This window comes from Ranitomeya variabilis, chromosome 1 (genome assembly GCF_051348905.1).
Source record: "Ranitomeya variabilis isolate aRanVar5 chromosome 1, aRanVar5.hap1, whole genome shotgun sequence".
NCBI lineage: Eukaryota > Metazoa > Chordata > Amphibia > Anura > Dendrobatidae > Ranitomeya > Ranitomeya variabilis.
The window spans coordinates 225,885,757-225,898,393 of NC_135232.1; the positions used below are offsets into that span (position 1 = coordinate 225,885,757).

Genomic DNA, 12,637 nt, shown 5'->3' on the forward strand with positions numbered 1-12,637 from the left:
GTCGTATCGCTGGTCGTGATCGTTGGTAAGTCGTTTAGTGTAACGGTACCTTTACTTCTTTGCATTATTGACTCTTTCAATTATCTGATCTGGCGGGACGTCCTGTTTGCATTAAGTTGCAGTGATGACATCATGCCAGGCCGTCTAATGAAAAGAAGAGCTAAGAATACCAGGAAGTAAGACGATTTGCAAGCCTCATGTCCTGCCGTCACATATTACTCACCTGGCCAATAAACCGGAGTCCTACATATCGATTCTTCTATTGAGACAGTACCAGGAAGTAGAGCCCAACGGGGACGGGGTTGGAATTGTAATGTATGCTGCGGTGCATGCTTATAATAAGTATTACTAATTGTATTTTCTTTTAACCAGTCTAAACTCTTTTAAAAATCCCTGTTTATCGCTGCACAGCCCCTATAATTTAATTACATATAAAGCTATTGAAAATTGTTGCTGGACTCTGGATCGGTGGAATATTGCACTCGCCCATGGCAGGAATCTTCTTTAAGGTTCGATACTGATGACTGTTGTTATAAGCGTTTCACATTCCATATGCGCTGATAGTAACTACGGTACATTTTATGTGTAGATATTTTACCAGTGATACACATTGTATGAATATTTGGTGGATCTACGTGATTTATCGTGTGGCAATTGGTGACTAAGTTAGGAGCACCTAGTAATGTTACATAATTTATGTTTAAATCCCTCTTATTCAGTCCATTAGATATCAGGGACCATTGACAGTCCTCCTACAAATACAAATGATAATATTATGTATTTGGTTGTGTTGTTTGGATTTTCTGGCTGTTGAATGATGTGAAATTAGTTGGCATTATACAAAATGGTATGCTGCCAAAAGAAATCCCTATCCTAGATCATCTCAAAGCATGCTTTCCATGTCACACGTACCAGTGTACCTCAGAAATTGGAATAAGTCACACAGAGCTTTATAGGCCTAAAATTCTAGCATGACCTAGGAAGGAAAGGCAAAAGTTGTGTGAACAACCTAAATAATAAAAAGTTACAAAGGTCTTCTTGAGGACACTATCAAATGGATTATTTTTTTATTTAACTGTATTTTTTCTATTCATATAGCAGTTGTATTCCCCAACAACTAAGTTGCAGAGCCTGTTGGCAAAGTCTCGCCAGATGGTTGCAGATCTTGAACTTGGCTTATTGCTCAATGACACACATGGCAGCTCTTTCAAAAAGGTATGTTACCATGGACTGTAAAATTACTCCTTAAAATGACAGATAAGTTGTTACACCTCATGCTAGTGTCACTGTGTACTGTATGTTTAAAAAGTTTTCTATATTGCAACTCCCAATTATCCAGTTTTTAAAGTCTTGCTGGCAATGCAATGATAAATTAATGGGTGAACAATATTAGATGAAATGGTTGCAGTCACTTTTTGTGATTGCAGACTGCCGAATTGTGACACTGTGCAATGCGCACGCTGTCCTGAATCTCGTTTTCCCCATGCATTCACAAGACTATATATATATATATATACTAGATGGCAGCCCGATTCTAAAGAATCGGGAGTCTAGAATCCATATATACTTAATTGTATTATTCTTACATTTGAATAAATAAATAAATAATAGTAAGAAAGAACAAAAAATGGCTGCACTCACCAGCTCTTGACAATTCTTGACAGTACGGCACATTTCTGATTGGTCGCTCGCGGCAGGCGGCAACCAATCAGAAAAGTGCCGCGCACCACGAAGGCATATATCTTTGTCCACCCTGAGCGGGTGTAGGACGCTGGTGACGTCACTTATCTCCGGACATTATCTCCGGACAAAGCCACGGAAGTTGGCACAAATTGCCGGAAGTAGTATTCTAGGCAATTATATATTAGATTTTAATGTTATCAGTGTTTACCTTTGAACGTTTATATTGTATTGTCCTGTCACCAGCCATGTGTACGATTATCGGCCGAAAGCCTCTCTGGAACCAATAATCACCCCATGTAAAGGTATCTTTATAAGTTAAAGATTCAGAATACTATGACTTTTATCATATCCTGAACAGTCAAGTTTTTTATGAACCGTTAAGGTTTTCTGGTTGAAGTAAAAAAAACTCTGAGTGTTTACAGTTTGAAACCATAAAATGTTGAAAAATTATGTCATTATATCACTCAATGGTGCTCATAAACGTGTCAAATTTGATCTATAATATACTTTAATATACGTTACTTTAATCTTTAATATACTTAAGAACAGGGCCCCAGACATCACACAGGGGGTCTGAAACACCGCACAGTGGTCCAAAATATCGCTGTGCTCTGCCTGGGGCCCCATATGCTGCCTGGGGCCCCTGTGCTCTGCCTGGGGCCCCATAGGCTGCCTGGGGCCCCTGTGCTCTACCTGGGACCACTGTGCTCTGCCTGGGGCCCCATATGCTGCCTGGGGCCCCTGTGCTCTGCCTGGGTCCCCTGTGCTCTGCCTGGGGCCCCATGTTCTGCCTGGGGCCACTGTGCTCTGCCTGGGGCCCCATATGCTGCCTGGGGCCCCTGTGCTCTGCCTGGGACCACTGTGCTCTGCCTGGGGCCCCATATGCTGCCTGGGGCCCCTGTGCTCTGCCTGGGGCCACTGTGCTCTGCCTGGGGCCCCATATGCTGCCTGGGGCCCCTGTGCTCTGCCTGGGGCCCCATATGCTGCCTGGGGCCCCTGTGCTCTGCCTGGGGCCCCTGTGCTCTGCCTGGGGCCCCATGTTCTGCCTGGGGCCCCTGTGCTCTGCCTGGGGCCACTGTGCTCTGCCTGGGGCCCCATGTTCTGCCTGGGGCCACTGTGCTCTGCCTGGGGCCCCATAAGCTGCCTGGGGCCCCTGTGCTCTGCCTGGGACCACTGTGCTCTGCCTGGGGCCCCATATGCTGCCTGGGGCCCCTGTGCTCTGCCTGGGGCCACTGTGCTCTGCCTGGGGCCCCATATGCTGCCTGGGGCCACTGTGTTCTGCCTGGGGCCCCATATGCTGCCTGGGGCCCCTGTGCTCTGCCTGGGGCCCCATATGCTGCCTGGGGCCCCTGTGCTCTGCCTGGGGCCCCTGTGCTCTGCCTGGGGCCCCATGTTCTGCCTGGGGCCCCTGTGCTCTGCCTGGGGCCACTGTGCTCTGCCTGGGGCCCCATATGCTGCCTGGGGCCCCATATGCTGCCTGGGGCCCCTGTGCTCTGCCTGGGGCCCCATATGCTGCCTGGGGCCCCTGTGCTCTGCCTGGGGCCACTGCGCTCTGCCTGGGGCCCCTGTGCTCTGCCTGGGACCACTGTGCTCTGCCTGGGGCCCCATATGCTGCCTGGGGCCCCTGTGCTCTGCCTGGGGCCACTGTGCTCTGCCTGGGGCCCCATATGCTGCCTGGGGCCCCTGTGCTCTGCCTGGGTGTAGGACACTGGTGACGTCACTTATCTCCGGACATTAGCTCCGGACATTAGCTCCGGACATTATCTCCGGACATTAGCTCCGGACATTATCTCCGGACATTAGCTCCGGACAAAGCCACGGAAGTTGGCACAAATTGCAGGAAGTAGTATTCTAGGCAATTATATATTAGATATATATATGTATATATATTTATGTGATATGCATACTTGTGGTTATCTTTCAACTAGTCTCATTTGACCTCTTCCAATAGAAGTAAATTGAGAGAAGCCAAATAAGACTAGTAGGCGCATGGCCGCAAGTATCCCAATCACATACATATGATATGACCGCACACTACCACAATTTAATTCAATGGAATCATGACAGTGTGTTTGTTTGCACACTGTCACATTTCATGTGATTTCCGACTTTTCTTCTTAGACCAGAAATTCCTGTTAACCATTAAAAGGCATTGGTAAGATTTGGATGTATTTCTAGGTCTTTGTTTAAAAAATAGTAATCAGCCAAAGGAATCATTCATAATCTCTTTACAGCATACAAGAGAAAGCTCCTTATACTGTATTCCTTCAGAAACTGAGAGCACAGAAGACAAACCGGAGACATTGGACAATTGATGGCAGCCTTATAAATGATAGCATACTGATTTTAGAAGATGGCAAATTCCATGGCAGAGTACTGTCTAAGTAACATCATAGAGGGCAGAAATACTTTCTTTCCTGTCAGATTGTGTGCTAGGCTTAAATTAAGGTAAACCATCATGTAAAATAATGCTTGCAGATATGGGGTTAATCTGTAGGTAATAGCATTCTCAATCTATGCAACGCCAGTACTGAGAGCCCCACTGCCAGTACGAAATTAACTTTATTCCTCCCGGCAGGCTTTCAGTCACAGGGGTGGTGCCGGCATGGCTTCAGTCAGTGCTCAGTGTATAGAGAGCGGTGGGGGTGACCGCTCCCCCCCAGCACTGACAGCAGGCCCAGCCCCCTACATACAATGTGAGCCCCCACATAGCCCCTATATCCAGCATGAACTCCCACATAGACTAAATACAGTATTAGCCCTCACATAGTCTCCTATATGCAGGCAAACATCCCATACAGATATGAAGAAAACAACACATGCTCAGCTTTCTCCCGTTCCCCCAGCGTTTTGCTCCAGTCTCCGGTGCACCGACTCTGCACCGCAGACGCGATGAAGTGATGTCATCAACTCTGCTGGCTTAGTCGCACGCGCTGATTGGTGGAAGAAAGAATCGGCGGCCCCTCCTGCACTGATGTATTCACTGCTGTCTGCATCTCGATGATGGGGATAGCGGTGACAGCGGACGGCAGGTGAGTGCATGGTGCAGCCCGTGGGCCACTGTTTCAGCCCTTTGGTTGTCTTTGCTCTATACATTTCCAGAGAAATGGGACTTTACGTAGTGCTATTTTTTATGTTCTTTACCGTGGCATGGATCACAGGATTCTCTGGCGGCGTCTCTCTAGGCTGTTCTGCATTCTTACTCTCTCAGCAACGCCTCCTTGGTAAATACCAAATACTATGTAAAAAGGCCCATATCTCTGGAACCATTTGGTGGCTTTAAAAAAAACAAAAAAAAACTTGACTCTAGCCCCTTCCTGACATCGGACGTACTATCCCGTCGAGGTGGGGTGGGCCCCCATGACCACGGACGGGATAGTACGTCCAGCGCGATCAGCGGCGCTCACGGGGGGAGCGCGGCCTATCGCGGCCGGGTGTCAGCTGCCTATCGCAGCTGACATCCGGCACTATGTGCCAGGAGCGGTCACGGACCGCTCCCGGCACATTAACCCCCGGCACACCACGATCAAACATGATCGCGATGTGCCGGCGGTGCAGGGAAGCATCGCGCAGAGAGGGGGCTCCCTGCGGGCTTCCCTGAGCCCCCCGCAGCAACGCGATGTGATCGCGTTGCTGCGAGGGTCTTACCTCCCTCCCTGCCTGCTCCAGACCCGGATCCAAGATGGCCGCGGATCCGGGTCCTGCAGGGAGGGAGGTGGCTTCACAGAAGCCTGCTCAGAGCAGGCACTGTGAAGCAGCCTGCACTTCTCTCAGATCGGTGATCTGTCAGAGTGCTATGCAAACTGGCAGATCACCGATCTGTATTGTCCCCCCCTGGGGCAAAGTAAAAAAGTTAAAAAAATGTTTTCCAAATGTGTAAAAAAAAAAAAAATAAATAAAAAAATATTCCAAAATAATGGAAAAAAAAAAATATTATTCCCATAAATACATTTCTTTATCTAAATAAAATAAAAAAAACAATAAAAGTACACGTATTTAGTATCGCCGCGTCCGTAACGACCCGACATATAAAACTGGCCCACTAGTTAACCCCTTCAGTAAACACCGTAAGAAAAAAAAAAAAGAGGCAAAAAACAACGCTTTATTATCATACCGCCGAACAAAAAGTGGAATAACACGCGATCAAAAAGACAGATATAAATAACCATGGTACCGCTGAAAGCGTCATCTTGTCCCGCAAATAACGAGCCGCCATACAGCATGATCAGCAAAAAAATAAAAAAGTTATAGTCCTGAGAATAAAGCGATGCAAAAATAATTATTTTTTCCATAAAATAGTTTTTATCATATAAAAGCGCCAAAACATAAAAAAATAATATAAATGAGGTATCACTGTAATCGTACTGATCCGAAGAATAAAACTGCTTATCAATTTTACCAAACGCGGAACGGTATAAACGCCTCCCCCAAAAGAAATTCATGAATAGCTGGTTTTTGGTCATTCTGCCTCACAAAAATCGGAATAAAAAGCGATCAAAAACTGTCACATGTCCGAAAATGTTACCAATAAAAACGTCAACTCGTCCCGCAAAAAACAAGACCTCACATGACTCTGTGGACCAAAATATGGAAAATTTATAGCTCTCAAAATGTGGTAACGCAAAAAATATTTTTTGCAATGAAAAGCGTCTTTCAGTGTGTGACGGCTGCCAATCATAAAAATCCGCTAAAAAACTCGCTATAAAAGTAAATCAAACCCCCCCTTCATCACCCCCTTAGGGGAAAAAAAAAATGTATTTATTTCCATTTTCCCATTAGGGCTAGGGTTGGAGCTAGGGTTAAGGCTACAGTTAGGGTTGGGGCTAAAGTTAGGGTTAGGGTTGGGGCTAAAGTTACGGTTAGGGTTTAGATTACATTTACGGTTGGGAATAGGGTTGGGATTAGGGTTAGGGGTGTGTCAGGGTTAGAGGTGTGGTTAGGGTTACTGTTGGGATTAGGGTTAGGGGTGTGTTTGGATTAGGGTTTCAGTTATAATTGGGGGGTTTCCACTGTTTCGGCACATCAGGGGCTCTCCAAACGCGACATGGCGTCCGATCTCAATTCCAGCCAATTCTGCGTTGAAAAAGTAAAACCGTGCTCCTTCCCTTCCGAGCTTTCCCGTGTGCCCAAACAGGGGTTTACCCCAACATATGGGGTAGCAGCGTACTCGGGACAATTAGGACAACAACCTTTGGGGTCCAATTTCTCCTGTTACCCCTGGGAAAATACAAAACTGGGGGCTAAAAAATAATTTTTGTGGGAAAAAAAAAATATTTTTTATTTTCACGGCTCTGCGTTATAAACTGTAGTGAAACACTTGGGGGTTCAAAGTTCTTACAACACATCTAGATAAGTTCCTTGGGGGGTCTAGTTTCCAAAATGGGGTCACTTGTGCGGGGCTTCTACTGTTTAGGTACATTAGGGGCTCTGCAAACGCAATGTGACGCCTGCAGACCATTCCATCTAAGTCTGCATTCCAAATGGCGCTCCTTCCCTTCCGAGCCCTCCCATGCATCCAAACGGTGGTTCCCCCCACATATGGGGTATCAGCGCACTCAGGACAAATTGGACAACAACTTTTGGGGTCCAATTTCTCCTGTTACCCTCGGGAAAATACAAAACTGGGGGCTGAAAAATAATTTTTGTGGGAAAAAATTTTAGTTTTATTTTTACGGCTCTGCATTATAAACTTCTGTGAAGCCCTTGGTGGGTCAAAGCGCTCACCACACATCTAGATAAGTTCCTTAGGGGGTCTACTTTCCAACATGGTGTCACTTGTGGGGGGTTTCTACTGTTTAGGTACATTAGGGGCTCTGCAAACGCAATGTGACGCCTGCAGACCATTCCATCTAAGCCTGCATTCCAAATGGCACTCCTTCCTTTCCGAGCCCTCCCATGCGCCCAAACAGTGGTTCTCCCCACATATGGTGTATCATCGCACTCAGGACAACTTGGACAACAAATTTTGGGGTCCAATTTCTCCTGCTACCCTCGGGAAAATACAAAACTGGGGGCTAAAAAAATAATTTTTGTGGGAAAAAAATTTTGTTTTATTTTTACGGCTCTGCATTATTAACTTCTGTGAAGCCCTTGGTGGGTCAAAGCGCTCAAAACACATCTAGATAAGTTCCTTAGGGGGTCTACTTTACAAAATGGTGTCACTTGTGGGGGGTTTCAATGTTTAGGCACATCAGTGGCTCTCCAAACGCAACATGGCGTCCCATCTCAATTCCTGTCAATTTTGCATTGAAAAGTCAAACGGTGCTACTTCCCTTCCGAGCTCTCCCATGCGCCCAAACAGTGGTTTACCCCCACATATGGGGTATCAGCGTACTCTGGACAAATTGTACAACAACTTTTGGGGTCCAATTTCTTCTCTTACCCTTGGGAAAATAAAAAATTGGGGGTGAAAAGATAATTTTTGTGAAAAAATATGATTTTTTATTTTTACGGTTCTGCATTATAAACTTCTGTGAAGCACTTGGTGGGTCAAAGTGCTCACCACACCTCTAGATAAGTTCCTTAGGGGGTCTACTTTCCAAAATGGTGTCACTTGTGGGGACTTTCAATGTTTAGGCACATCAGGGGCTCCCCAAACGCAACATGGCGTCCCATCTCAATTCCAGTCAATTTTGCATTGAAAAGTCAAATGGCGCTCCTTCGCTTCCGAGCTCGGTCATGCGCACAAACAGTGGTTTACCCCCCACATATGGGGTATCGGCGTACTCAGGACAAATTGTACAACAACTTTTGGGGTCCATTTTCTCCTGTTACCCTTGGTAAAATAAAACAAATTGGAGCTGAAGTAAATTTTTTGTGAAAAAAAGTTAAATGTTCATTTTTATTTAAACATTCCAAAAATTCCTGTGAAGCACCAGAAGGGTTAATAAACTTCTTGAATATGGTTTTGAGCACCTTGAGGGGTGCAGTTTTTAGAATGGTGTCACACTTGGGTATTTTCTATCAGACCCCTCAAAATGACTTCAAATGAGATGTGGTCCCTAAAAAAAAATGGTGTTGTAAAAATGATAAATTGCTGGTCAACTTTTAACCCTTATAACTCCCTAACAAAAAAAAATTTTGGTTCCAAAATTGTGCTGATGTAAAGTAGACATGTGGGAAATGTTACTTATTAAGTACTTTGTGTGACATATCTCTGTGATTTAAGGGCATAAAAATTAAAAGTTGGAAAATTGCAAAATTTTCAAAATTTTCGCCAAATTTCCATTTTTTTTGCAAATAAACGCAGGTAATATCAAAGAAATTTTACCACTATCATGAAGTACAATATGTCACGAGAAAACAATGTCAGAATCGCCAAGATCCGTTGAAGCGTTCCAGAGTTATAACCTCATAAAGGGACAGTGGTCAGAATTGTAAAAATTGGCCCGGTCATTAACGTGCAAACCACCCTTGGGGGTGAAGGGGCTAGAAATGCCCGGTTGAACTACAAGCAATGGTTTTACATGCTGTATGCCAAAGATAACAAATGAGAATATAATGGAGTGACAAATTGCAAAACTGGAAAAAATGGCAGAATCAAGGGGAGCTCAGGGAGTTTTACCTCAGTTTAATTTTGTGAGCAAGTGACAAGTGCTCTTTAAGTTAAACCAAAAATTGTCTCAATTTATGGTGTAAATCTATGCCTGCTCTAAGTGACTTTTTGCTTTTTTGCGCCATTTATGAAAGTGAGCAGGGCCTCTCAAATACCTGTCCAAATTCATTATTACATACACTAGAAATTGGCATAAATTGTGGCACAATTCTATGCCTGCTAATAGCTGACTATATTTGCTTTTGTGTTCGTGCACAAACAGCCAAAAAAGTGACATTTTTTTAACACGTGCATTGTTCTTCACCTCATTTTAGGTTAAGAATGGCATAAAAAGCCGGCCTTAGTAAAATCCCTGCAGTATTTTTAACAGCAAGAACATTCTTTGGGCATTTACTGAAGTTTCTTCTTCAGATAGCAGTATTTCTTCAGATAACAAGTGTAAGGATCAATTGGAAGATACTGTATATAGATCATGCATAAAAATAAGTTCTTTATAGTACTGGTTTGTTTGTATTATTTGTATTACATTCCGTGCTAGAAATGATATGTAAGAAATGTTCATCTGGATACTGAATTAAACAATTGAATTAAACAGTTGGATCAAAACATAAATAAAAAAAGATTGTTTTAAGATTTCTGCTGTTGTGTGCTTGTTATTGCATTGGGTAGAGGCATTCATTTTACGGTTACATAGTATCGATAAAAAAAAAAGTTAATTGAGAGAGGATGTGGATTAGAAGACAGGGGAATCAAATTTTCACTAATAATCCAGAGAAAAGCAATAGATCCTCATAATACATAAGCCAGTCTGCCTTAATGTCATGATATCTAACCTGCAGGCAGGAGGAGCTGATCAGATAGATATTCTTTTTTTTGTGTGAAAAGGTTCAGTAAAACTTTCATGTGAAATCTCTGTTTGTATGCATGAGTTCAGTGGGCAGTCCTGTGCAGAGATGGACAGTCTTCCCTGTATGACTTTGTATGCAGAGATAGATATCAATCACTGAGTAGGACCGCCTGCTGGACTCGTATGCATAGAAACACCAAGGATTTCAAATAATAAAATACAAATACTGAATCTTTTCCAACATTTATCATTTTACTCAGCTTCTCTATATCATGCTTTCAACAGATCGGACTGCACGTACCACTTAACCGGTTCCCTTTAAAAGGGTTATCCACACTTGAAAATATAGGAAAAAAAAATGCAGAATTCTTTAAAATAAAGTTTAACCTTTTTGTCCACTGCAATTAAAGAGACACTGTCACCCCCTCCAGCCGTTATAAACTAAAAGAGCCACCTTGTGCAGCAGTAATGCTGCAGTCTAACAAGGTGACTCTTTTAGTTTTTGTTGCTGATATTCCCACAATAAAGGTATTTATAATTTTGCTCAAATACCTATCTTTGTACCTGGAGGCAGGTCTGAAGCTTCCTCTTTGAAGCGCCCAACTGCCGTCAGTCATCTCTTCTGGGGCGATTGTCGCCGCCCCCTCAGCGCTGTTTTCGTCCGAAATCCGGCGCCTGCGCTCTGCTCTTCTGCCTGGAGCAGGCGCATAGAGCATTGGCCGTCCTAGCTCTGATGCTGGGTTCCGGTCTGCGCCTGTGCGGGCAGTGCGGCCACCCTGTTACTGAGTCCCCGCCCCGCACTGTGCATAATGCATACTCTTTATCTCTGCAACGTCCAAACAGCAGCGACAGCAGAGGATCTCTTCTTATTGACCTGCTGAACAGAGCTGCATACTCTGCCTTGCGGCAAATTCCTAGGTAAGTGCCGGGACTCGAGCGGCTGGAGGGCTCTGTGCAACCGGCGGTTTTCCCCCTTTCTTTTTTTGCAGCGACGGGTCGTTTCCCCCTTTTTCCCGCTCGGCACCGAAAATTTAGCCCCCGGCTTCGGGATCGTGTAGGCCACAACCCGGAGCTTCCGCCCATGCTAGGCCGCGCGTTATGGCTCCGCCCCCCTATTCAGGAGCTTCTCGTTCAGGACGAGAACACAGCATATTCTCGGCGGCCATATTCATCCTCCTGCCACTTCCGGACAAGAGCTATGAACATCTGGAAGTGGCTGCTGCATCGGACCCGGCGGTATTCAGCGCTGGAGAGACTAATCCAACACTGACGGGGAACTCAGGAACCGGGTAGGGAGACGCCGCTCCATCCCTTCCCCCGCTCTCCTTTCCACACACACCTCCGGCAGCATGCAGAGGGGGATAATGGATGGGAAAACTATGTCCAGTATTCCCTGGTCCTAAAGCTAGTCTTAAAGGCACACAACCAGCATACAGGCTATGTCCAGTATTCCCTGGCCCTAAAGCTAGTCTTAAAGGCACAATACCAGCTTAATCGCTAGATCCAGTATTCCCTGGTCCTAAAGCTAGTCTTAAAGGCACATGACTAGCATAAACGCACGACCAGCATAAACGCTATGACCATTATTCCCTGGTCCTAAAGCTAGTCTTAAAGGCTCCCGACCAGCAATTTCTGGTCTTGTAGGTACATGACCAGCATTCCCTGGTCTTAAAGGTACACGACCAGCATTCCCTGGTCTTGAAGGTACATGACCAGCATTCCCTGGTCTTGAAGGTACATGACCAGCATTCCCTGGTCTTTAAGCCACATGTCGAGTATTCACTGGTCTTAAAGGCACAGGACCAGCATTCCCTGGTCTTAAATGGACATGACCAGCATACCCTGGTCTTAAAGGCATATAACCAGCCCGACGCCGGCCACCTTTCCCAGAGTACCTAGTTCAAATGAGCGCAGGAGCCTTCCGACGCCGCCGATCCCAGTTTTTCCCAGAGTACCTAGTTCACCTGAGTGGGCTTCGTCACTGTCGCAATCCATGGCTTCTCTGACCAAGAGATTGTATCTCTATGTGAACCCGCTGTGGTTCGGAGTGCTCGCTGGACCAATACAGATGGATCCTCTCCTACACGGGGGCCGTCGGCTAGCAAGGGCCACAAGTATTCTAGAAACGTACAGGCATCTAGAAAACGGGAGCTTAATTTCTTGATCTCCCTCGCCAATGATTTGCTGAGAACTAGACTCCACATCTGAATTGGAGGTGACCTTGGATCTGGACTCTCCAAAGCCTTAGCACAAGCTGGATTCGCCTCTTTTGGCCATCAACCAATCTCTGTCGATTGACAAGGACTACGGCTCTGCTCTAGATCACGCAGGGTTTCTCCAAACGGAGATAAACTCCCTAGTAGTGCATTTGCCATTTTCCTGGACAGCAAGCGTCCGGATAAATTTAATTGTTTTTAAGGGCGATGGGTCCTTCAAAGGACACCGATCTCCTCACACCATCATCAAATGAGCAAATGGAGTGTCACCTCCACGTATACTCTTCTACAGCTGGGCCTAATGCCAACCCGGTCCACCCGGGGACTTGAACTCCA

General features: G+C 45.4%; 1 protein-coding gene across 5 annotated transcripts in view; it reads left to right on the forward strand.

Moving 5' to 3' along the window:
• The window catches only part of CCDC62 (coiled-coil domain containing 62), a 61,086-nt gene extending 51,219 nt beyond the window's left edge, over positions 1–9,867 (forward strand). The window contains exons 10-12 of one of the 5 annotated variants that reach the window (XM_077293169.1): positions 1,099–1,215; positions 3,918–4,131; positions 9,553–9,867. In XM_077293169.1, coding sequence (XP_077149284.1) covers positions 1,099–1,215; positions 3,918–3,998 — 198 coding nt within the window. In that variant the 3' untranslated portion in view covers positions 3,999–4,131; positions 9,553–9,867. Of the gene's footprint in view, positions 1–116; positions 1,054–1,098; positions 1,216–3,917; positions 5,069–9,115 lie in introns of those variants that run through there. The other 4 variants (XM_077293168.1, XM_077293167.1, XM_077293166.1 and 1 more) reach the window with 4 other exon arrangements.
• Positions 9,868–12,637: the final 2,770 nt, after the last annotated feature.